The 20,442-nt window shown below is 47.1% G+C and overlaps 9 protein-coding genes across 9 annotated transcripts; 5 read left to right on the top strand and 4 right to left on the bottom strand.

Annotated features, from left to right (window-relative positions):
- Positions 1-19: 19 nt before the first annotated feature.
- Positions 20-2,832, top strand: BDCG_08016 (COP9 signalosome subunit 1). Its single transcript, XM_045423785.1, has 5 exons — positions 20-111; positions 216-836; positions 977-1,021; positions 1,104-1,384; positions 1,463-2,832. The coding sequence occupies exons 2-5, from the start codon at positions 692-694 to the stop codon at positions 2,531-2,533; spliced, it is 1,542 nt and encodes a 513-aa protein (XP_045272647.1). The 5' UTR covers positions 20-111; positions 216-691; the 3' UTR covers positions 2,534-2,832.
- On the bottom strand, positions 2,578-4,117 carry BDCG_08015 (DSBA family oxidoreductase). Its single transcript, XM_045423784.1, has 5 exons — positions 3,854-4,117; positions 3,710-3,788; positions 3,571-3,611; positions 3,365-3,492; positions 2,578-3,284 (listed from the first exon to the last, which is right to left on the bottom strand). The coding sequence occupies exons 1-5, from the start codon at positions 3,885-3,887 to the stop codon at positions 2,892-2,894; spliced, it is 675 nt and encodes a 224-aa protein (XP_045272646.1). The 5' UTR covers positions 3,888-4,117; the 3' UTR covers positions 2,578-2,891.
- A 50-nt stretch (positions 4,118-4,167) lies between these two features.
- BDCG_08014 (oxidoreductase) lies at positions 4,168-6,188 on the top strand. The gene is made up of 5 exons (XM_045423783.1): positions 4,168-4,454; positions 4,551-4,979; positions 5,105-5,202; positions 5,259-5,330; positions 5,420-6,188. The coding sequence occupies exons 1-5, from the start codon at positions 4,361-4,363 to the stop codon at positions 5,678-5,680; spliced, it is 954 nt and encodes a 317-aa protein (XP_045272645.1). The 5' UTR covers positions 4,168-4,360; the 3' UTR covers positions 5,681-6,188.
- BDCG_17718 (uncharacterized protein) lies at positions 6,037-9,716 on the bottom strand (the record flags this gene model as incomplete). Its single annotated transcript, XM_045426794.1, has 7 exons — positions 6,037-6,197; positions 6,303-7,044; positions 7,102-7,386; positions 7,446-7,798; positions 7,865-8,037; positions 8,434-9,553; positions 9,632-9,716. The coding sequence occupies 7 exons, from the start codon at positions 9,714-9,716 to the stop codon at positions 6,037-6,039; spliced, it is 2,919 nt and encodes a 972-aa protein (XP_045282393.1).
- On the top strand, positions 9,691-11,031 carry BDCG_08011 (small nuclear ribonucleoprotein G). The gene is made up of 5 exons (XM_045423782.1): positions 9,691-9,997; positions 10,076-10,147; positions 10,280-10,354; positions 10,435-10,467; positions 10,552-11,031. The coding sequence occupies exons 1-5, from the start codon at positions 9,968-9,970 to the stop codon at positions 10,576-10,578; spliced, it is 237 nt and encodes a 78-aa protein (XP_045272644.1). The 5' UTR covers positions 9,691-9,967; the 3' UTR covers positions 10,579-11,031.
- On the bottom strand, positions 10,534-16,028 carry BDCG_08010 (transcription initiation factor TFIID subunit 2). The gene is made up of 5 exons (XM_045423781.1): positions 15,796-16,028; positions 12,804-15,738; positions 12,379-12,747; positions 11,526-12,320; positions 10,534-11,428 (listed from the first exon to the last, which is right to left on the bottom strand). Exons 2-5 carry the CDS (start codon positions 15,126-15,128, stop codon positions 11,165-11,167), a joined length of 3,753 nt encoding a protein of 1,250 aa, XP_045272643.1. The 5' UTR covers positions 15,129-15,738; positions 15,796-16,028; the 3' UTR covers positions 10,534-11,164.
- BDCG_08009 (sn-1,2-diacylglycerol cholinephosphotransferase) lies at positions 15,545-18,276 on the top strand. Its single transcript, XM_045423780.1, has 6 exons — positions 15,545-15,741; positions 15,814-15,917; positions 15,990-16,115; positions 16,188-16,231; positions 16,298-16,375; positions 16,431-18,276. The coding sequence occupies exons 1-6, from the start codon at positions 15,717-15,719 to the stop codon at positions 17,344-17,346; spliced, it is 1,293 nt and encodes a 430-aa protein (XP_045272642.1). The 5' UTR covers positions 15,545-15,716; the 3' UTR covers positions 17,347-18,276.
- A 217-nt stretch (positions 18,277-18,493) lies between these two features.
- On the top strand, positions 18,494-19,405 carry BDCG_08008 (phosphotransferase enzyme family protein; the record flags this gene model as incomplete). Its single annotated transcript, XM_045423779.1, has 3 exons — positions 18,494-18,788; positions 18,871-19,065; positions 19,161-19,405. The coding sequence occupies 3 exons, from the start codon at positions 18,494-18,496 to the stop codon at positions 19,403-19,405; spliced, it is 735 nt and encodes a 244-aa protein (XP_045272641.1).
- BDCG_08007 (uncharacterized protein) lies at positions 19,196-20,300 on the bottom strand. The gene is made up of 3 exons (XM_045423778.1): positions 20,173-20,300; positions 19,891-20,092; positions 19,196-19,834 (listed from the first exon to the last, which is right to left on the bottom strand). The coding sequence occupies exons 1-3, from the start codon at positions 20,187-20,189 to the stop codon at positions 19,523-19,525; spliced, it is 531 nt and encodes a 176-aa protein (XP_045272640.1). The 5' UTR covers positions 20,190-20,300; the 3' UTR covers positions 19,196-19,522.
- Positions 20,301-20,442: the final 142 nt, after the last annotated feature.

The following is a 20,442-nucleotide window of genomic DNA, read 5'->3' as shown; positions in this document are numbered from 1 at the left end:
CGACACAAGGACAAGCTAAACAAGATATAAATCCAACTACAGACGGTTTTAAAACGGCTCATGTGCAATTGACTGCACCCGCCTTGTTTTCGTCATTTCCCCACGAGCTTGGTGAGTAACACATTTTGCCCGTATCCTTCATAATTTTCCAGACATCTTGGAAAACTTTTCGGAACTATAAAACTGACCGCAGCGGGGGGTTGTTGCCTGCCCAGTTCAAGTTTCTGTAGAGCTTCTACACAACGCCTTCTTACGGTTTTCGCTTGCGTTTTCCATTACAAAACCTAACGAACTACGAATAAGGAAATAGAAAAAAAAAAAAAAGTCGACTACCTGCTCCCTCTGTTTGTCAAGATCCTGCCACCAGAGAGAAACGGAAGGGAACGAATCGAATCGAATCGAAATAAATAAGAAACAGGGGGCCCGGATTGAGAGAGAGAGAGAGAGAGAGAAGTGAGTGAGCGGGGTCCTATCATACACTAGAAGCGCGGGGATTTATCTGGAGGGAGATATTCGCCGGGGAACACTTGCGAACGAGGAGGTGTGGGGGGATGCAATAAATCCAAATATACCATATACCATACGTTGGGCACATTCCTCGCTGGGCGAACACACAAAGTCGGCATATATTCCAACCTCCTTTCCTTTTCCTTCTTTATTCCCCTTTCCCGCGCCCCGGTTCGCGACTAGAATGGACTCGCTCGCTAGTCCGGCACCGTTTGCGGCGGGCGCAGATGTTGAGATGAACATGGGTCTTGGGGAGGGTAATGGTAGTGGTAATCGGAAGGGTATTCCTGGTGAGACGGGCGGTAAGGCGAAGGGTGTGAGGGTTGACGGTATGTTATTTTCTTTTTCCTAGTTTCTTTTGAAGGCGCTGTGTGGGAGTGTGGTGGGTGAGGTGGGGGGATGATGGGTGGAAATGAATTGATGAATCGATGGCTAAAGGAAAGGAGTATTGATTATTTTTCTTGCGCAGAGCCGCCGAAATTCGATCTGGAGTCATATATTAGTAACTACAGTGGTATGTTTTTTACTCTGCATTCTGGGGTATTGGGCTCGTTTTTATTGTTTTTGTTTTTTTTCTAACCGTATTGTACGTACAGGGAGAACGAAATTTGCCAGACTCTACCTGATCGGAGCCTGCTCAACGTTTCTCTCTGTTGAGGCTTTGAAGATGGCAGTTGCAGACGCGAAAGGCGGGAAGGATGTGAATTCTTATACCGATGCTGTTGAAGCGTTGGCTCGCGTAGCTCCGCAAGACCCGGAAGCTAAACTTGATGCTGCATGGGTTGATCATACATCTAAAGTAGTGAAGGCTGAGACAGATCGGTTGGAACATGAGCTCAAGGGATATAAGAATAACTTGATTAAGGAGAGCATTCGGGTGAGTGAATCTTGTCATCTTTCACGGTCAAATATAGCCGCCATTCTAGGACATTCGCTTATTCATTGTTGATAACAGATGGGCAATGAGGATCTTGGCCACCATTATCATCGCATTGGGGACCTCCCAAACGCTTCCAAAGCCTACTCTCGGATGAGAGAATACTGCACAACGACGTCTCACATCGCGTCTATGCTTTTCAAAAACATCAACGTCGCTATTGACCGCGGCGACTGGCTAGGTGTCCAATCTAGCGTGCAGCGTCTACGCAATCTACAATTCAAGCCAGAAGACGAAGCAAAAAGCAAAGCCAAAATGTTCGCTGCACTGGGCCTATCCCAGCTCGCCTCATCTGCCTACCACTCAGCAGCAATAAACTTCCTCTCCACAGATCCAGTCATAGCGGACAACTACAAAGAGGTAATCTCAGCCAACGACATCGCCGTATATGGCGGCCTCTGCGCACTCGCGTCCATGGATCGTGCGGACCTGCAGACCCACGTCTTGGAGAACAAATCCTTCCGCAACTTCCTCGAACTGGAACCCCACATCCGCCGCGCCATCTCCTTCTTCTGCGCCTCAAAGTTCCGGCTCTGCCTGGACATCCTCGAAGCCTACCGTGCCGACTACCTCCTAGACATCCATCTCCAGAAGCACGTGCCAGTGCTTTACTCCTGCATCCGCACCAAGGCTATGCAGCAGTACATCATCCCCTACAGCCGGGTGACGCTCGATGCGATGGTTACAGTGTTCTCGCCAGGCCAGGCTGCGTCAATCAAACCCAATGGCGGCACCATCGATCTAAAGTCGCCGTTTATCGTTGAATTGATCGATATGATCCAGAAGGGAACGCTCGATGCACGTGTTGACGTCGAGAAGGGCGTGCTTGTCACGACGCAGACGAATACAAGAGAAAATGTGCAAGCAGCTGTGATCCAGAATGTCAAGGAGTATGTCAATACGGCGCACATTCAGCTGCTGCGGATGAATATTTTGCATGCAGGCTTGGAAGTTCCCGCGGTTGGCATTGAAGGGGATGGTGGGCGTGGGGGTGGCGGTATGCGTACCAGGGCTGCTGTGGCGGAGGCGGCGATGAGAAAGGGTTTGTCGCTGGGGAAAGCGTCGAAGGGACGTAAAGGCAAAGGTTGATTTTTTTGCGGTGCGGAACGATACTGGATTTGTCAAGTTATGAATGTCTATACTTTGAAAGCCTCTATGGGTATCAGAGGCGTTGTTGATATGATGGGTATGCCTGATGTATTACGAGTCTGACTTTGTTTTCTTCGGATGATAGAGCGCTCAGCGAAGAAATGAAGAAACATACATGTTTAATGTTTATTTGAACTCTTGTATCAACCATGATATGTCCACAAATCGACCTAGTTTAATAATATATCCACACGACATTATATGTTGCCAGTCAAATCTAATCATTGTATATCACACCCATAACATATCCCCCATGCACTCTACCCGCACCCCCTCACCCCCTCACCCCCTCACCCTCTCACAACTTCGCCCCCTTCCCTACAATCTCCACATCCCGAAACGGCACCCCTAGAAACAGCCACATAAAATGAAACCGATCACTGCCAAAGAACGGCTCAGCCTTCCCCTCCGCATTCGTCACCCAATACCACGGCGCGCCAAACGCGCCCCGGTCCAGCGCCTCCTTCGTCCGGTCCGTCAGCGCCTGCTTCCCCTCAGGGCTCTGCGCAGCTTTCATGATGGCCTCGATTTGCGCGTCGCTGTACTTCTCCTCGTGGAGCAGGGCGATCACGTTCTCAGGCTTGCTGAGATCGATTTGCCGGTAGAACATGTAGGTCCAGTAGAGGAGGAAGGTTTTCTCGAAGCGGTCGCGCGGGTAGTTGGCTTTGATATAGGTAGCGACGCGTTGGGGCTGGTGGTGGGTGGGTGATTTAGTGAATGGTTCAGGGGATGTCTTTCTTTTGGGGAGGTGGGAGGGGGTGTTGAATTTACTAGAATTGTAAGAGGCGGGAAGAATGGTGGAGGAACTATGGGTTTGACTTTGAAATAATTGGCGGCCCGTTTACCGTCATATTTGCTGTATTTTGCCTTGACGGGGTTTGTCCAGGGGGGTGTATTGCCTGAGATGAGGAATTAATTAGATTGTTAGCTCGCTGCTTGTGGTTTCATGTATGTACGACTTGGGGATTTGTCCATACCTGAGCCAGCATTGATTCCACCCAAGAAAACTGGAAATATGCTAAGATGCGGATGAAATTAAATTAACAATTGATCCAAAATGCATCGCGAACTGGTCTTGATGCATATATATCATTGCTCAAACGTGTCAATACATACTCGATCTCTATGCCATAGGATTCTAGCACCTCGCGGTTCCTGAGCAGGTGCAGGAAAGCGAAGTAAGAATACAGAGAGGCTATGGTCGTGATAATGCTGTCAGCACGAGTGTACCTGGTATTGAGGAGGAAGCGGAGGACTCACAGCAGTCGAAATATGCTTCTATCTTTCCGCCCATGGTGTTAGATTAAGCTTGCAGCTGTTAGAATTGAACTCAGGTGTTTGTCCCTTCGAGATGGATTACAACAACGAGAGCTAAAAATAACTGTATGAATACATACAGCTGAGCGCAAGGGACGATAGAAACAGCTTATCTGAATTATCTATTAAACAATGGAGAAGGTTTAGTTATTCGTCGCAAAAAAGATGCCGAGGTGCGGCAAGCTTTCGGCATCTTTTGGATTACTAATGACAATTTGCCGGAGACAGAGCCGAGCTTTTTCTGTCCAGCATCTACGCAGCAGATGATAGCTTTCGGGGCATTAGTATTGAGGCAAGGTATGGCCCGTATCATGAATTAATAATATCAACTTGTTTTCACTTTGAACTAGCTTAATTGATGGACTAAGACAAAATACAACGGGCCGTTAGCTCTCCATATCTTTCTCGTCCATCCTTCCTCGGGCGTTTTCTGTAATTCATCAAATAACCATGGCAACTATCAAACCAGTGGCATTGGTGATTGGAGCGTCTCGCGGGATTGGACGTCAAATTGCTATAGACCTGGCAAAGGACGGTTATGCTGGTTCGTACAGCTCTAGCTCCCAAGTCTATATATCTACAAACATATCATGCACATGTATCATGGACAGCATTGGCTAATTAGACAGACAATACACAGTGGTTGTATCCGCAAAAACAACTTCGGACGCCAGCAAAACCACCCCTTTCCCGCCCGATCCCAACTCCCCACAATCGACCATCAACACCGTAGAGCGGGAGATCCGGGAAGCGGGCGGTGAAGCCATCGCACTGGCAGTGGACACCAGAGACGTCGACGCCATCAAACGTCTCGTCAAACAGACTGTTGATACCTACGGTAAACTGGATGTCCTGGTTTACAACTCCGGGGCCATCTGGTGGTCATCTGTTGAGAATACGCCTGTCAAACGGTTCCAGCTGATGCAACAAGTTAACCCTGAAGGACTGTACGCTAGTGTGCAGGCGGCATTACCTTATTTTGGGAAGAATGGGTGGAAGGGTAGGATTGTTGTTGTGTCGCCTCCGATTTATTCGAGGTTTTTCAGAGGGAAGACGGCGTATGCCATGGGTAAGTTATACTTATTGCTTGCTTTGCGAGCTTTGAGTTGTTGGGTGGGCCCTCGGGAGCGGCGTGGTTCTGATGAAGATTGAATCTTTTGGTATTTGCAGATGGAGTTTAACATATTCTTTTAGGCAAGGTCGGAATGAGCGTCCTAACCAAGGGGCTGGCGATGGATTTCGTTCGCCAGGGGCGGAAGGATATGGCCATTACCAGTATATGGCCTGCTGTAGTATGCTTCAGGCCCAATCCACCGCTATACATCCTTTTTATAACCAGAAACTTTAGTCCATCGAATCCGCTGCAACCAAAAGATCGACAGACAAGGAGCCCTCACTCGCAAAAGATTTGCGAAAACCCGTATGATAATATCCTCCCTTCACTACTAATACCCCAAAATGAAAAAGCGAGCAGAAAACTAACTCCAAAACCTCTCTATCCAAAAAAAGTCAATATTCTCGGCCGCTATCCTCGGCATACTCCATGCCCCTACATCCGCGGTAAACGGCCTCCTAACTCTAGACGAAGACTTCCTTCGGGAATACTGCAACGTATCGGATTTCTCTGAATATGACGTCGTGCCAGGTTCGAATCCAAGGCGAATCATGCCCGCAAAATTACCTGTTCTGGAAGTTGCGGAGCAGGACGATGAGGGCCGGAGAGTTGATAGTACGGCTCTGAGAATTGCGGAAGGGAAGTCGAGGCTGTGATTTGATTTGTTTGAATTTGTGGCTTATGACAGAGCTATCTATCTGTATAATCATTCTTGCCCTTTTAACCAGCCAATTTTCCCTCCGGAGGAGGTGGTAGTTGGGTGGTGATTAGTTGGACTATGGTTATCAGCATGGAGACCTAATATGTGCAACTGGTGGGTAAGAAGATAAATCAGTCGAGTTTGTGGCGCTCGTCATTGCCACGGACGTACGTGTACCTCCCTGGCGTTTTGCAGCTGTTCTCCGGTTGGGGGGGAAATCGATAGAACCCATGGAATACAAATTTTGCTCAAAGGAATATGATTTCATTAATTTCTTATGGCAATCATGCAGCCCCTGCGCGCAGATGCTAATTAATGATCCAACGTATTGTCATCAGAAACAGAAGTTGTCATAGGACTGAGCTGGAACATGGCGTATGTATCCGTCCCAGTTACCTCTCTATCCTCCCTATCACTATTTGGTTTTCCCACTTTCAGTGCAACGGAATCCAACACTCTGTCAACCAATAACGCTGCAAATCACATCAGAGAATATTAGCCCCGTTGCAGTGGTCCGGTTATTATAGGAGGCGAGGAGCACGGGTATTCATGCAAGATGAGATGGGCGAGCAACTCACCTATGAGTAGCGCCAACGTGAACGTAAAAATAATCAGTGGGCTTGTCATATAACTGTAGATTAGACGGAAATTCGCCACCATTGCGACCATGCCTAGCAGTATAATTCCCAGCAGAACACGAGTTGTAATAGCCACCCATGCGTATATTTTTCCAGCATGGCGCTGTGTAAGAAAGACAAAAGCGGCGAGTATGAACATAGCAAACGACGCGACGACAAAATAGTATATATACACAAACCCAAGCAGCCGTAAGTACAACATCAACAGCTTCTCGCTCTCCACCACGTCAACTGGTAGCGTTATTCCCATGCTTGAGAAGAGGCTCGTTGTCACGTTTCCCATCAGGTCGTGCGAGCGTTGATGTGTGAGCGACCCTGGGCCATTAAACGATGGACACAATTGGGGGCTATTTCGGAGATCCTGCAAGATAGATTGTATACAGCGCCGCTCTTCAAGACCACCCCTGGTATAGTCAATGTCCATGTCCAAAATTGTGCTGTTGAGTAGGTCGATAGCAAAATGAGGGTCTGGTCTTGGCGGCTCGCATGCAAAGAGAATGCTATCGCTCAAATGTCTGAGTTTCAGGGAAATGTCTAGAGTCAGGGCCAGAATTTGGGACCCCTCTGAGAGAAGGACAAGCATAACGTGAAATGGAAAATGTAGCTGCGTCCAGATCTGTTGGTTGGTTATTCCGTATTTCACACGAGGCGAAATATCGAAGTATGATTGCCATAAAAGGTACTAAATAGGCATATTAATCACACTGTTAAGTCTGCCTATCCTGGGAAGGAGTCTTACTACTCCAGTAGTCACGCCAAGTATATGAACAAAGGACCATTTCGACCAGCCAGAAGAACCAACTGTCTGATTGACGAGTCTGGTTACGGAGATAACGCCTTCCCCAATAATGATAAGCGTCAGAAGGCCCATCCGAACGTTGAGATGGGTATTTTCAAATCCAATTCCGGGCGTGCGACTGGATACTGACATCACAACAAGGGTTTCGATTGCGAATATCAAGAACCAAGAAGTCCACACATATTCTCCTCTGGTGTCCGTGTTGTTGTTAAAAACGAAGTAAAGCTGAGCAATGAGTTAACGTGTTGTTCTCCTCCGGAATAGTTGTACCGTGAGAAACTCACCCCGGTGTATGTAGCCCCAGTTCCGATGAAAACCACAACTATCCACAGTAACCTCTTGGAAGCCAGTTGCATTGTACGATATAAAAATATTGCAGCTATTGAATATTCGACACTTAATAACAGGCGACTGGAGGCTAAAAGGATGCTCAGCGAACGAAATGCCCAGACGTTCTCATCACGGACTTGCGTAGCGAAGCCGGCGCCAGTTGAAGCAAACCCAACCATAGTCGCAAGCTGGAGTGCTTTGCAAATCCTCTCAAATATAGAATCCTGTGCAAAACGAATGTCGAACAGAGCCACCTGAAGCCAGGTAAACCAGATGATACTGAGGAAGCCAACGTAAGACCACAACGCTGAAATAACAAAATCAGTATCAGCACGATTCTCCTGGTTTTGTATTGACACACGAAAATCCTAACCTTCCAGATTATTTATTTCATGAGTGGCGGTGAATGTAGACAGGTTTGCAACGAAAAAAAGGTCAAAGAATAATTCAATAGGGGTAGAATCGGTATGATGGTTAAGACGTGGATGCTCTTCATCGGTCTGGTCCAGGGGTGATGCGATCCATGGAACGCAACGACGTGGTTTTCTGACAGACGGGTTAACAAGACTTAACAACTCAGCATACATCAAAGCACGGAGCCTACCCCTTTCTTGTAGTCAGGTGGATTGGTAGAGAGTCGCGACTAAATGTTAGAAATAAAGGGCGACCCATGATGATACGCCCAAAATAACAATAAAAGTCGAATTAATCCCTCAAGGTTGAATAATATATAGGACAATGCAAGATTGCATTCCCTGTGAGGTTTGTTCTTTTACCTCGACAGGAGAAGCGGCTCACCCAGTTGGTGGAAGGCACGTATGTCGTACCGAGCCGCCATGTCATCCTTGTATCAGGCTGTAGCAAGAGCAATGGGCGACGCCAAGGAAAAGTCATTCTAGGCAATTGATATTTCACACTCAGTCAGAAGCTTCGTCTTCAGACGGTAGTTCAGAGCGTCCTCCTAGGTTTTCCAGCCCTCTATCACCCTGGACATCAGTCCCCGGAATGAGACTTTTATCGCCCGGATTGAGACCTGCCTCAGCTCTGAGCCTCTCGTAGTTTTCCCCGGCCTCCTTCAGCAACGTTTGGATCTCTACCTCTCTGGTCGATATCTCAACCTTCTCCTTTCGAAGCTCCTCCATCCTCAGAACGAGCTGGACCTTTGAGTTTTCCATCGTGCTGAGGGAATTCCTGAGCCGGGCCAAACTGTCTGCGAGGCGTGGCAGCGGAGTGATTTTAGGTGGCGTTTTCGGTCGTAAAGGAAGGCTCTCGTGAGTGCGACGCAGACCTTCCATTCCTGCGCGAGTTTGAGCCGCTTCATAGGCTGCTCTGCGCTCGGCTTCAGAGTCATCCGCCTCGGAAGACTCTTGCGCCTCGTCAATCAGTTCTTTCATCTCCGCTCGCTCTCGCCGTTGCTTTTCGCGTTCTGCTTTCCTGCCTATAGCTATTTTGCCATCTTCTACATATTCATCGAACCCTTCCGCGAAATCTTCGTCGTCCCGAACAAGCCTTGTTTCTACTTTCTCCTTCTTTCGCGAGAACGACCAGTCATCGTCAGCCGTATCATCTAGAGAGATGAAATCTTGTTCATGGTCTTCGCCCCGTTGCATGGCAAGGCGAGCACGCCTTTCCTTCTTCTCGCGTATCTCAGCATCAGTGGGGATGGTGGACGGCTTTGACACCTGCACAATCTCTCCAAACTTTGCGGCGATATCTAATTGCCTTTCTTTTTCGTCCTCACTAGTAGGTATCGAGCCCGACTGCTTCGGGGTGGATGGGGTGGAATTACGAAGCTCCTTCAGGTATTCTTTATTGTAGGTCGGGCGATCTTCTTCTGGACCAACCCGGAGAGGTATACTTTCAGACGGCCCTGACGGTGCCCAAGCCCGCTGAAGCCCGCTTTTCTCTTTAATGTGTTTCCTAGCTCCAATTCTCTTGGGAGTGATGACTTCGCCTTCGGTCATCTCCTCATCACCGGCCATAGAAGTCCCTCCGGGTCCAAACGAAAGGCGCAATTTTGATTTTTGTTTCGGCTTCGTATTCGGTCTCCGGACGACTGGCTCTGTATCTTCTTAAAGTCAGCGTTTAACCCCGCGGACCTTTTAATGCAGACATGAAATATAAATTGGAGAGTACAGACCTTGTTCGCTGCCATTCTGCGCATTATCGTCTTCGTCCGTACCCACCTTGCGAGCTTTGCGACGATTAGCAAAAAGAGAGCTCATGTTTCCTCCTACCAACTAGGCAAAACCCAAAGAAATACAAAAAAAAACGCGGTTGTTCGGGAAGAGAGCTCTCTTCGTCCAATAGTTCTGCCCCCCGTCCAAACGAACAAGCTCTGGCGTCAGTTTATTTAGTAGTGTTCGGCAAATTGTTGTTCCGGCGCTGCTCCGGCGCTTGCTTCAACTTTCTGGAGCTCGCAAACCGCACCAGTTCGAGCGGCCATCTTAAACTACAATCCAGAACTTCTTCCAAAATGCCTCAAGCACAGCCAGAGTTAAAGAAGGTAAGTCCAGAAAACGCTCCTCTTGGTATTAACCTCCCATGGAATACTGACGACTAATCCGCGTGTGTTGACATTTAGTATATGGAAAAGCGGTTGTTCGTTCAACTCAACGGCAACCGCAAAGTCATTGGAATTCTGCGCGGTTACGATGTACGCGCTTCAACCCCCCACTCCTCGCGTGCCTCAGTTATCTCTCTCTATTCGGGATATTTATTTGGCTCTTTATCTTGAAGTCGCGTACACAAAATGCGCTAGTTAATCTAATGTTGGAATACAATGCAGGTGTTCATGAACATCGTCCTGGACGAAGCCGTCGAAGAAAAGAACGGAGGCGAAAAAGTGCGTCTAGGCATGGTGGTATGTGTACATATTGATCTCTTGTGGTTAACCCTTTAGTATGAACTACACTGACCTGGTCGCAATTTTCTGTCCATTAGGTCATTCGCGGAAACTCAGTCGTTATGCTCGAGGTTTGTTTCCCCGCCTTTGCGTCGTTGCTAGAAGGTGTAATGCAAGCAGATAGCTGACAATACCCCGTTTTCCGTCACCTATAGGCGCTCGAGAGAATCGGTGATCGATGATACCCGGTAGCTGTGCCTCAAGGGAAATCCTGGCGTGTTAATGAGTACAAGAAAATGGGCTGGTGGTTCCTATTTACCCCAATTTATGTCTTCTTTTATTGCGATGGCTGAGAAGCGTTTCAATGTTTGTTTCGACTTTTGTTCTAGGAGTTCGAGGGGAAAAAATGAAAAGAAATTAAATATACTTTGAATAACGGAAATCCGATCCAGCGCCAGCAGGATTATGGGCTGGCTGCAAAATAAATGTCGATTAATAAAAAATTGGCTCGAGTAAATGTAAAATACATCACGTATACTTGTACGTTGACGTTAAATAAAATAGCCCTAGTCGGCCTTTTTTTTCTCTTCTTTCTCAAGAGATACCGTGCAATTCACATCGGTAATGCCAGCCTCATGTCATGTTTCCTCACGGCTGTAGCCTTCGTTCCCTAAAAAATGAAACAAATACATGTGAAAGAAGAAAACAATTCCCCACAAACACCCCAACGCGACGAAAATAACCGCTGACATAGTAAACCCTGCCATGAGTAGCCAATATAAAACTCAAGAAGCAAAACAGAATAGGGGGAAAGAAAAGGCCTTAACATCAGGGAGGTGGCATGGATGAGCGCGCTGGTCTGAACTTCAATTTCAATTTCGGCATCGTTGATGGAGGGGTTGCTTGGGAGTTTGCGGGGGATGACGTTAAAGAGAGCTTCGGAACTTTCAGGGTGAGTTTATGGCTGAGCGGCGGAGGAGCACCCTCCTCGCGTTTCCTCTTCAGTGTACCATTGGGAGCCGGTGCGGCGGCACCTCCATTAGCCACTAGGGCAGTACGGAAACGGCCTCCCTTGAAAAATCGGAGTTTGCCCTATTTTTTTTTTCGTTGGGTTAATTATCATATTTCCTGATGATACAATCGACTGATACAATACAACGTTAGTTAAAGGGCAATGGGATGATCTTACATGTCCCCGATTTTCCAATTTCCAGTACCGAGGATATTTCAGAACGACCATCTTTTCATTGATGGGGGTGTATAAGACACTACAGATGTCGACGAAATCGCATAGTTCCGCTAAACCCACGGTGGGAGAATTGCACGCTGCCCATAGGGCTTCCTTTAATGCCGCGTTACCTTCCAGCTCATGCTTCAACGCCTCCAACGCACCGGGGACCGTTTGTCTACGGGCAAGATTAGCTTGGCGAACCTCAGTAGTTGATTCCTGTTCGATGATTAAGCTGTTGTTAGGTTCCGGTTGTTGTTCGACATTACGCTCGCCGAAGGCAATGGGAGCAAGTCCTCGACCGAAGGCGACATGCAGATTGTGTCGGATCCAGGGTGATAGGTCCGTAGACATCACATAAACGAACCACGTGAGCAGCTCAGGTTTCTGGAAGATGTCGAAGTCGATCAATATGTTGAAAGCATCCAAACGAAGCATTTCATAGGTGCCAGCTCTTGTGTATTGAAGGAACTGCATAAGATCCAAGTCGATAACGTTAGCCTGCATGAATCGTCGCTGGCATTCAATTGCAGTTCTTGAGTAGATGTTCTGGAAGGAAGTTGTCCATTCGTCCATTCGCCTATAACGGTCAATCTCAGCAATGCAATCCCGGTCCAGTTGTTGTTCTGCTTGTCGTTCTAATTCCTTTTCCACATCAAAATCCATATCAACGCTGCCAGGTTCGGTTTCCTTTCGCCCGAGCAAAGCTTCACAAATGGATTTCATGAGTGCAGCAATATAGTAACAATCCGAAAGCTATTCATCATATCAGTAATCAATTATCATAGCCCAAGGCAAGATAGCGACAATATACCTCATTGTTCGAATTGTCATTAAACTTTAATTTATCATAGAGAAACCGTTTAACCCTCATAGGCGTCTTGCCGGTATTGTCTCGAACTTGTGCAATGGCTTGGGGTATAGTCAGTTGGAGAATATAAGCTGCCCGGTCCGAGAAGTCGTTGGAGCGAGTCATGGGTGAGCCTGGTAAGCAGAAAAGCTCTTGGAATGCGGTTTCCAAATGGTACAGTCCAATCCAGTCAACTTCATCTTTAGCATGTTTTACAAGTGCCTTGGCAGCGGCCGCTCGAATACCGTAGAAATACCGTCGATCCATAAGAGTACGCACGAAAATAGTCGATATTAGAGGATGTTCGCGCTGGGCGGCCATGTATTGGATTGACTGCAAAGAGGATGTTAACAAATCTCTTGGAGATAATGGGTAACAAACGTAAATACCTCAAGCTGGGCGACGATGTCTCTATCTTGTTGCAGCTGAGATAGGTACATATAGCCTGGCATTGTGAGTGACATTTTACATATCCACTCGAAATCAGCATCCATTCGAATCCACTCGTAAGACTCCTGGCCCATTCGGTCTTCGTCTTCTTTACTCCATTCAACAAGCTTCCATTTTTGAATCTCCTCCTCGGATTGCAGCACATCCCCAAGGCAATATAGCAAGACATCGTCTTGGAGTTCGGCATTTGGGTCCATACCAGATGTGGCAGCTGCACGCTCTTTCTGCCGTTTATTGCGCTTAAGGCGTTTGTATTTGGTGTTGTATGGGATGTCGAACTTGGTGACACCCTCTTTGATTTCAACGATATGTTCATAGGGCGTTCCATCCGCTTCGTGTATTCGAATAGTCATGGAGCCTGTGAATACATGCTGCACCGGGCCGGCATAGATGTTCTTTATTTCTTCTTTAACTTCTCTCATAAATGTTGATTTTTCTAAATCTCGGACCGTTGCCTGTTCGGATTGAACTTGCCGAATCATCATTTCAACCACCAGCTTCTTTTTATTGAACCGTTGAGTGGCTAGGAACCGCGGACAACCAGCACCATATACCCATTGCTGGAAAAAAGAGTCGAGTTTTGTGTGTCCTAATCTTTCGCACGTTCTTTGGAAAAAGGATGTTGTCAGAGCACCGTTGGGAAGGTCGCCCATTCTCGCATTCAGAAAAATCCGAGAAATGATTCGGGAGATGGTAGCCTTTCCACTAGCTTTCGATAGCCTTCGCTCCAGGATGTAAAGAACTAGTGGTGCTTTTAAAGCTATGAAATCAATCTCCGAAGGGTCTATTCGCAACAGGGCACCCATATCGGATATGGGAGGTCGCGAGATGTCACGGTCGCAAACTTTATCCGACATCTGCTTCAGTCGATACCTGTATTCGTTATTTCCGCACAGCTTTTTCATAAATGTGTCCGTGATGTAATAAGAAATACCCAGTATAGCCCATGTATCTGTTGGATCTTTCGGAATAATACTAACCCCAATCCATTGAGAGGCTAAAGCGTGTACCAGACACCTGGTGGATTCATAGATTGGGTCGATTATGTCCTCCGGAAAGAGAACGCGGTTACTACAAATCGATAGTGCAGCCGTTGCAAATGCGGAAGAAGGGAGATCATCGACAAAACACATTTTATAGCTGGAAAACGGATATGACCCATAACTAAGGGAAAGAAAGTCGATTGCTTTGGCCATTGGTAAACAAGTATTCCTAACTTCGTCCGCCCGTCCTGGGAGACAAAACGCATGGACCGGGATAGCATTCCTTCCGAGCTGGTCATCCTCGTCGCTCTCGCGGTATTCTGAGAGATTAACATACTCGAAAGGCCCAACAGCAAAACCAATTTGCTGTGCGGATACAGGGCTGGTGCAGGAAAATGACACGGTCTTCTTTGCAGGGTCCTTAGTATCCATTATTTCATCGGTTAAATCCCCGGAACACGTCACAACCATATCTAGCGACTCATCGTCCGAAGATATGCCTGGTTTCCTCAGTGATGCATTCCACCCCTTCGCTGTTCCATTTATCGCCTGAGACTCACGCCCTTTGGGATAAAGCGCATCCCCCAGTGTCCGGGGACATCGTATCGATATATCCCACGTGCACCGTGACGACATATCCTCAACGCAGGGAAACAAGCAGCAGCCACTAATTGGGTCGAACGCATTGATTGTGAAGACGTGCGGGTAACGGCGATCGCGACTGTTAATCCCGACAAATTGTATACCATCCCTTGGGCGATTGATTGTGAATTCCGCATATACTGTCAACATCGTATATCTTGGTAACGAGGTCTCAGCGGCTTTTGAGCCAGGCTGGCCGTCTGCTGCATCATCTGTGCTCCCGCTAGCCCGGAGCGCAAGTTGGGTTTGGGCCTCTGCAGAAAATGGATCCAACTCATCAATTCGCACAGACTTCGGGATTGTCACGATTAACTCGGGCTCTGGAGGAGCTTTGAGGAGGGGTTCCAACTTCTTGGACAGTTTCTGGTGTTGATGGACGCCGTATAACCGGAAGGACTCGTATGGGTCTGCATATTTTGTGGTCGGCGCCTTTCCGCTAACATTCAAACGTTTTAATTCTCCTTGGCGGAAATTCAGGCGGAGGGCCTTGAGTTCCTTGTAGTGTGGCTGAATAGTTATCTCTGTTTTCCCCTTCAAACTCTGGTTCACAAAATCAATATCAAGCTCGACCTTCTGGTGAACAACTGAGTAGCCTAATCCAGCGCCGGCAGGCCCCGGTGTTTCCACCACGCCTGGCATTGTAGGCTTCAGTCAAAGGTGGCGCTGGTCGCGCAGGGGGCGTATCGCAGCCTCATAGCCAGCTTCAGGAAACTGATATGGCTGATCTGCGATGAAACGAAGCGTAGTTTGTTCTGGTGCGGGTTACCGCCAGCTGTAGCTGGTGGTGATGCTGCTGAATTTGGGAGCTAAAAGCGGGCGGGCATCGTTCTGCGGCAAAGAGGGTGCAATATAACAGCTATAGCACCAAAACCGGGTGCGTAGTGACAGTTAATTGAGGTTGCGGTGAAGGCGCAGGAGCCTGAGAGTGAGTGTGATTTGGAGATATCTTTGAAGCGCCGTTCTTGCGCGGCGCAACGGCCCAAGCAGGGATGTCACGTGGGCTTCAACGGCTCCTGGTTGAACGTATTTGATCTATCCCCTTTCCCTCTTCCCAAGTCGAACTACTTTATATCCCCGTGTCCTACCCTGTGACACTGCTTCTGCTTGTGTAGGACAGTTATCGTCTTGGGCCTATTCCTTCCATTTCATTGATATCAGCAATGCCCTAGGTGAACTTTTCTGAGACACCTTCTCTTCGCCCAATAACCCTCGCTCTCTGCGACTGCAATGGACTTCCTCAAGAGAATTGCTGGTAAGTTTATCAGCTCTCGTGTCCCTTTAGCTCGAAACGGGTTGAACTAATTACCATAACTCTTCTCCGTAGATGCCCAAGAGTCGCTGTCCGAAGATGCGTTATCACATCTGAAAACCTACAAGTACTCCAGCGTCGACAAGTCCTTCATATCCAGATATATACTGAAGCATTACGTACGGCTATCCCAATATACATGATGTCCTATTGGTTTCCTGCATACCTAGACTGATGAACTCCAATGACAGTGGAATGCCTTCGTCGAACTCCTGCCGCTATGGCTCGCGCCAAATATGGTCACGCTAATCGGCTTTATGTTCATCATTGGAAACTTAATACTTCTGGAGATAACTGTTCCGGATCTTGTCGGGCCGGTATGCGCTTCCTCCTCGATATTGCATGAGCCACGGCCATCTTCAATGCTAATTTGATTATTTACAATATAGGCTCCCTCATGGGTATATTACAGTTTCGCGATGGGGGTATGGATGTAAGATATTTCCTCAACGGACCCTTTGTCCACTATAATGCTATATAGGCTCTTACTCCTCCCTAGGTACTCAACGATGGATAACGTCGACGGGAAACAGGCGAGGAGAACGGGTACATCTAGCGGACTGGGAGAATTATTTGAGTGCGTTTTCCCAGCCCGGCATTTGGTATCCGCAATATCTAACTTGAACCGCCAGCCACGGGATTGACTCCTTAAACTGCACTTTAGCCAGTCTTCTACAAGTTGCGGCAATGGGCCAGGGCTCGACAAAAATCGGAGCCTTCACCACGCTGCTTCCCTGTCTCCCTATGTTTTTCTCGACCTGGGAGACCTATCACACCCACACTTTATACCTTGGATATATTAATGGCCCAACTGAGGGATTAATTATTGGAGTTTTAATGATGATAGCGGCTGGTTATTACGGACCTCATATTTACTCAGCGCGGGTGGCAGATACTTTGGGTTACCCAAGCTTGTTCGGAAATTGGACCTACCAGGAGCTCTTCGTATTTGTTCTGGGCTTCTCGTTTTTGACCGCCCACTTTCCCGCATGCGTTTACAATGTGATACGAGTCCGTAAACGCCACAAACTCCCTATCCTACCCATCTTCTTGGAATGGATACCTGCCATCGTCGCATCTGCATCCGCCGTGTCCTGGCTGTATTCGCCCTACTCGTCGCTTTTGAGTGACAACAGGCTCGTTCTTTTCGCAGTAACGATGTGTTTTGTGATCGGGCGCATGACAACCAAAATAATTCTAGCTCATTTGACCCGGCAGCCATTTCCGTACTGGACAATACTTATAACTCCTCTTATTGGCGGTACCATACTGGGGAACCTCCCCAGATTTGGATTTCCTCAGATCAGCCCGTGGCTAGAGCTGCTTTATTTGCGGGCATATCTGGTGTTTGCCTTTGTCACCTACATGCATTGGGCCTACTTTGTCGTCAACCGAATCACAACCTACTTGGGTATACATTGTTTGACGATCAAACAGGACAAGACGAAGGCTAGGGAGCAAGCTTACCGCCAATTCGGAGAAGGCAGGGTCGATGCGGTAAATATGAGGCCGGATCCATTTGCTGACTCCAGAGTCAAGGCCAATTAGAGAGGATGTTGGCCGCCACAGAGCACGCAAACAATCGGCCCACATCCTGACTACTACAATGTGTCAGGTCAAACCAAATTCAACCGTGTCGAGTGTGATCCAACACTGCCTGTCTCGACAAGGATTCAAAGAAAATCTGAAGAGATATGACTGATGAGATATAGGCAAGAATCACGCAGGTGCTCGACATGCGCACATTCTAAAAAAATACCCCTATCAAACCAAAAAGCCACCATAACGCATTCATGACCTTTACAACCCTTTACAACTCTATACAACTCGTACACCGAATCAACTGGCGTTGAAATAGAGAAACCGGACCTCGGTAAATACATATATATATCGTGATTTCAGGCATCACAAGCTGTGTATAAATTTTGTTCTTCGCAATTGCATTCTTGTCAAAGATAGATGGATGTCTCTAGCTGTTATGGTTTTAGAAATATTTAATACCCTTTTGATATTTCCCAATAACCATTAGCTAGACCTGTAGTTATTGCCCCGGAGAACGTTTTTGGAGTTTGATTGTGCTCCATTATTCGAAGATCTCAAGGGCCAAATAACATGCGTACCTCGGCCGGCTGAAAGGAGCCGCACCAGTGGCTCATGTGGACTACATGCTGGATGCTGGGCAACATTTCTACGTAAACAAACATTCCATTCTACACTTGTTAAATATGTTGTCCCTGTAGATTTGTGCATCTGTTTACATCTGTATCTAGATAAAAAGTCCCCTTATGAATATCACTGCGGACTTATCCGTGTTGACCTTGGAACCGTCCTTCACACATGATTGCAAATATACAATCACTTCTCTCCCTAATGCTGGCAAGGGCAATAAAGCTGCTTGTTGAGCCATTAGTGGGTCAATACATGAAATTTATCCATCGTATATTGACTCCTCTCATGCCCCATACAGCTATGTAGAACATATATTATCTAGATCTTAGTTATATTTAGTCATAAAAACCACCAACTACCCGATAATAGAATTCACACCCTAACCCATGTGTGTACTATACGTGTACATATATATATATATAGCCATAGACCTAGAACAAAAACTGCTGTTTCCCTCTATGTGTCTTCCCCATCGAACAGCCACTTTTGCCATTGATTTCACCACAAGAAAAGCCGTGTTTAAAGAATGCTACCCTTCTACACTGATTGGAGCGCTTCCCTGAATTTTTTTCTAGGAGCCAACACCGCGCTCTTTATCACAGCTTTGCCGATTGTTTACTCTGTCGGGAGTCGATATTTCAGGGGCCGGAATCAAACTCTTCCAACACCATCATCGCCGGCACCGTTGTCGCCTACACCGTCGTTGCCTATTAAGCTGCCGTATTTCGCTCCAGATATTCCACATCCTCTTACGGAAAACACGGAGATAGAGAATGCCACTCTTCTAGTCAAGCACAACGGGTATAAGGTTGTTCAAGTTGGTACTGAGTTTGTTGTCAAATTCGGGGCGGCGAGTCAGGTTGACCTCCTTGAGGGCGTGAATATGGCTCTTTGTCCAGCAAGCAACCAAGGTTAAGATCCCACGAGTTTATGCACTTTACAATGACCCTGAGTCGTTGACAAACTATATCATTATGGAATTTATTGAAGGCAACTCCCTAGACACTCAGTGGGCACACTTCACCAATTGCCAGAAGTGTGAAGTTGCTACAACACTCAGACAATACTTTGATGAACTACGCAACTCCCCTCACCAGGGTTCTTTGGTAGTATTGGATAAAAACATCTCCTTCATGGTATTTTCTGGACTCCACAACCTTCACCTTCCATCAATGGCCCTTTCGACTCTGAAGCTACACTGAATGAGGCTCTGGCTTTGAAATATATTGGAGAGTCTGAGCATCGTACCACCTACAATACTGATTTCTATCGTCGATCGCTATCGCATGTTTTCCGCGGCCATGTGCCGAAATTCACGCATGGAGACTTCCAGCGCAAGAACATTATGATTAAACAACTGCCCAATAACGCCAATAATAGCAAATATGAGGTGACTATCATAGACTGGGAAACAGCTGGATGGTACCCCAGCTACTAGGAATATTCCCTAGCAATGTGTGCGAGCAGATGGGATGATGATTGGGATGAATGGGTTGCCAAAATTCTACAACCCTTCGACGCCGAGTTCCCTTGGTTGAACATGTTGTATCTTGATTTATGGTCTCAATTTAATCAACATCAATGTCTTTTTCTGCTTTTCAAAATCAAGATGATACAATACTACCTGCTGAAGAGAAGTCCTTCTCAGCACTTTCTGTACAGTCCACCCAGCAAGGCCTTGCTCAACAGCGACCTGTGGAAATAGAGGGTTCCACTCCAGTAGCTTCAATAATGATGGCCGCTGCAGAACTTGAGCGTTGGTCAGCGCTTCTATAACCTTAGCAGTCCACTCTTGGCACCGGCGGAGAGGTTCATCGGGATACAGTATCTTCGGTCCATGGAATTGCTTCTTTGGCGGTAGCATATTCTGGCAGATAGTTATCATGTGTCACACTACGGAGTACTGATGTGCTCTTTGCTTACTAACGAAATCAATGCATCAGGCTTCCTTATGGTTTTGTCCTCGAAAGACATTCCATTTTGAATGTCACCTTTCACATGGAACAGGCAGCCGGTTTCAGGACCATCCTCACTAGTTTCGACGAATATTGTGTGATGGTTACGGGGGGCGCCGAGATTAGCAACACGATAGACTGCGTACGACATGCTTCGACTGAGAGGTAACCTAGAGACAAGGCGCATCAATTAGCCAACATAAACCATCTATAAGAGGAAGAAATGAAGATTCAGATGAGTGTTGCGAACCTAACTTTCTCAGACATATGTGGTTGGCGAAGGCCCAGAGAGGGATATATCTAATACTATGAAAACAAATTGGAGGAAGAATGAAATTTATTTCAATCTTTAGGGTGGAAGAAAGATTTTATACACATCATGCATCCTTCATTGCCCCATTTCAACTTTCCTGAGGAAGGAATGTTGTCTGATATTCGCAGACGCCATGAGAGCCAGTCATTCTACGCAAAATCCTCAAGTTCCGCTCAATCTCGCTGTCATGGCGTCTGGCCTTTTTTC

Source organism: Blastomyces dermatitidis (genome assembly GCF_000003525.1).
Source record: "Blastomyces dermatitidis ER-3 genomic scaffold supercont1.10, whole genome shotgun sequence".
NCBI classification, from domain to species: Eukaryota; Fungi; Ascomycota; class Eurotiomycetes; order Onygenales; family Ajellomycetaceae; genus Blastomyces; species Blastomyces dermatitidis.
This window is presented reverse-complemented; position numbering and strand designations above follow the sequence as displayed.

What these genes read in the sequence shown, in the direction of transcription:
- BDCG_08014 (XM_045423783.1), top strand. Translation starts at nt 4,361, where the DNA reads ATGGCAACTATCAAACCAGTGGCATTGGTGATTGGAGCGTCTCGCGGG. An exon ending in GGCAAAGGACGGTTATGCTG is followed by an intron (nt 4,455 to 4,550) that starts GTTCGTACAGCT and finishes GACAATACACAG; the next exon opens with TGGTTGTATCCGCAAAAACA. An exon ending in CCAGTATATGGCCTGCTGTA is followed by an intron (nt 5,203 to 5,258) that starts GTATGCTTCAGG and finishes CAGAAACTTTAG; the next exon opens with TCCATCGAATCCGCTGCAAC.
- BDCG_08011 (XM_045423782.1), top strand. Translation starts at nt 9,968, where the DNA reads ATGCCTCAAGCACAGCCAGAGTTAAAGAAG. An exon ending in GAATTCTGCGCGGTTACGAT is followed by an intron (nt 10,148 to 10,279) that starts GTACGCGCTTCA and finishes AATACAATGCAG; the next exon opens with GTGTTCATGAACATCGTCCT. An exon ending in AAGTGCGTCTAGGCATGGTG is followed by an intron (nt 10,355 to 10,434) that starts GTATGTGTACAT and finishes TCTGTCCATTAG; the next exon opens with GTCATTCGCGGAAACTCAGT.
- BDCG_08009 (XM_045423780.1), top strand. Translation starts at nt 15,717, where the DNA reads ATGGACTTCCTCAAGAGAATTGCTG. An exon ending in TTCGCGATGGGGGTATGGAT is followed by an intron (nt 16,232 to 16,297) that starts GTAAGATATTTC and finishes ACTCCTCCCTAG; the next exon opens with GTACTCAACGATGGATAACG. An exon ending in GGACTGGGAGAATTATTTGA is followed by an intron (nt 16,376 to 16,430) that starts GTGCGTTTTCCC and finishes TTGAACCGCCAG; the next exon opens with CCACGGGATTGACTCCTTAA.
- BDCG_08015 (XM_045423784.1), bottom strand. Translation starts at nt 3,887, where the DNA reads ATGGGCGGAAAGATAGAAGCATATTTCGACTGCT. An exon ending in TCCTATGGCATAGAGATCGA is followed by an intron (nt 3,612 to 3,709) that starts GTATGTATTGAC and finishes TCCGCATCTTAG; the next exon opens with CATATTTCCAGTTTTCTTGG. An exon ending in TCCCGCCTCTTACAATTCTA is followed by an intron (nt 3,285 to 3,364) that starts GTAAATTCAACA and finishes ACCCACCACCAG; the next exon opens with CCCCAACGCGTCGCTACCTA.
- BDCG_08007 (XM_045423778.1), bottom strand. An exon ending in CTGATGCATTGATTTCGTTA is followed by an intron (nt 19,835 to 19,890) that starts GTAAGCAAAGAG and finishes ACTATCTGCCAG; the next exon opens with AATATGCTACCGCCAAAGAA.
- BDCG_08016 (XM_045423785.1), top strand. Translation starts at nt 692, where the DNA reads ATGGACTCGCTCGCTAGTCCGGCACCGTTTGCGGCGGGCGCAGATGTT. An exon ending in ATATATTAGTAACTACAGTG is followed by an intron (nt 1,022 to 1,103) that starts GTATGTTTTTTA and finishes TTGTACGTACAG; the next exon opens with GGAGAACGAAATTTGCCAGA. An exon ending in TGATTAAGGAGAGCATTCGG is followed by an intron (nt 1,385 to 1,462) that starts GTGAGTGAATCT and finishes TGTTGATAACAG; the next exon opens with ATGGGCAATGAGGATCTTGG.
- BDCG_08010 (XM_045423781.1), bottom strand. Translation starts at nt 15,128, where the DNA reads ATGCCAGGCGTGGTGGAAACACCGGGGCCTGCCGGCGCTGGATTAGGC. An exon ending in ACATCGTCGCCCAGCTTGAG is followed by an intron (nt 12,748 to 12,803) that starts GTATTTACGTTT and finishes TCCTCTTTGCAG; the next exon opens with TCAATCCAATACATGGCCGC. An exon ending in ATGACAATTCGAACAATGAG is followed by an intron (nt 12,321 to 12,378) that starts GTATATTGTCGC and finishes TATGATGAATAG; the next exon opens with CTTTCGGATTGTTACTATAT.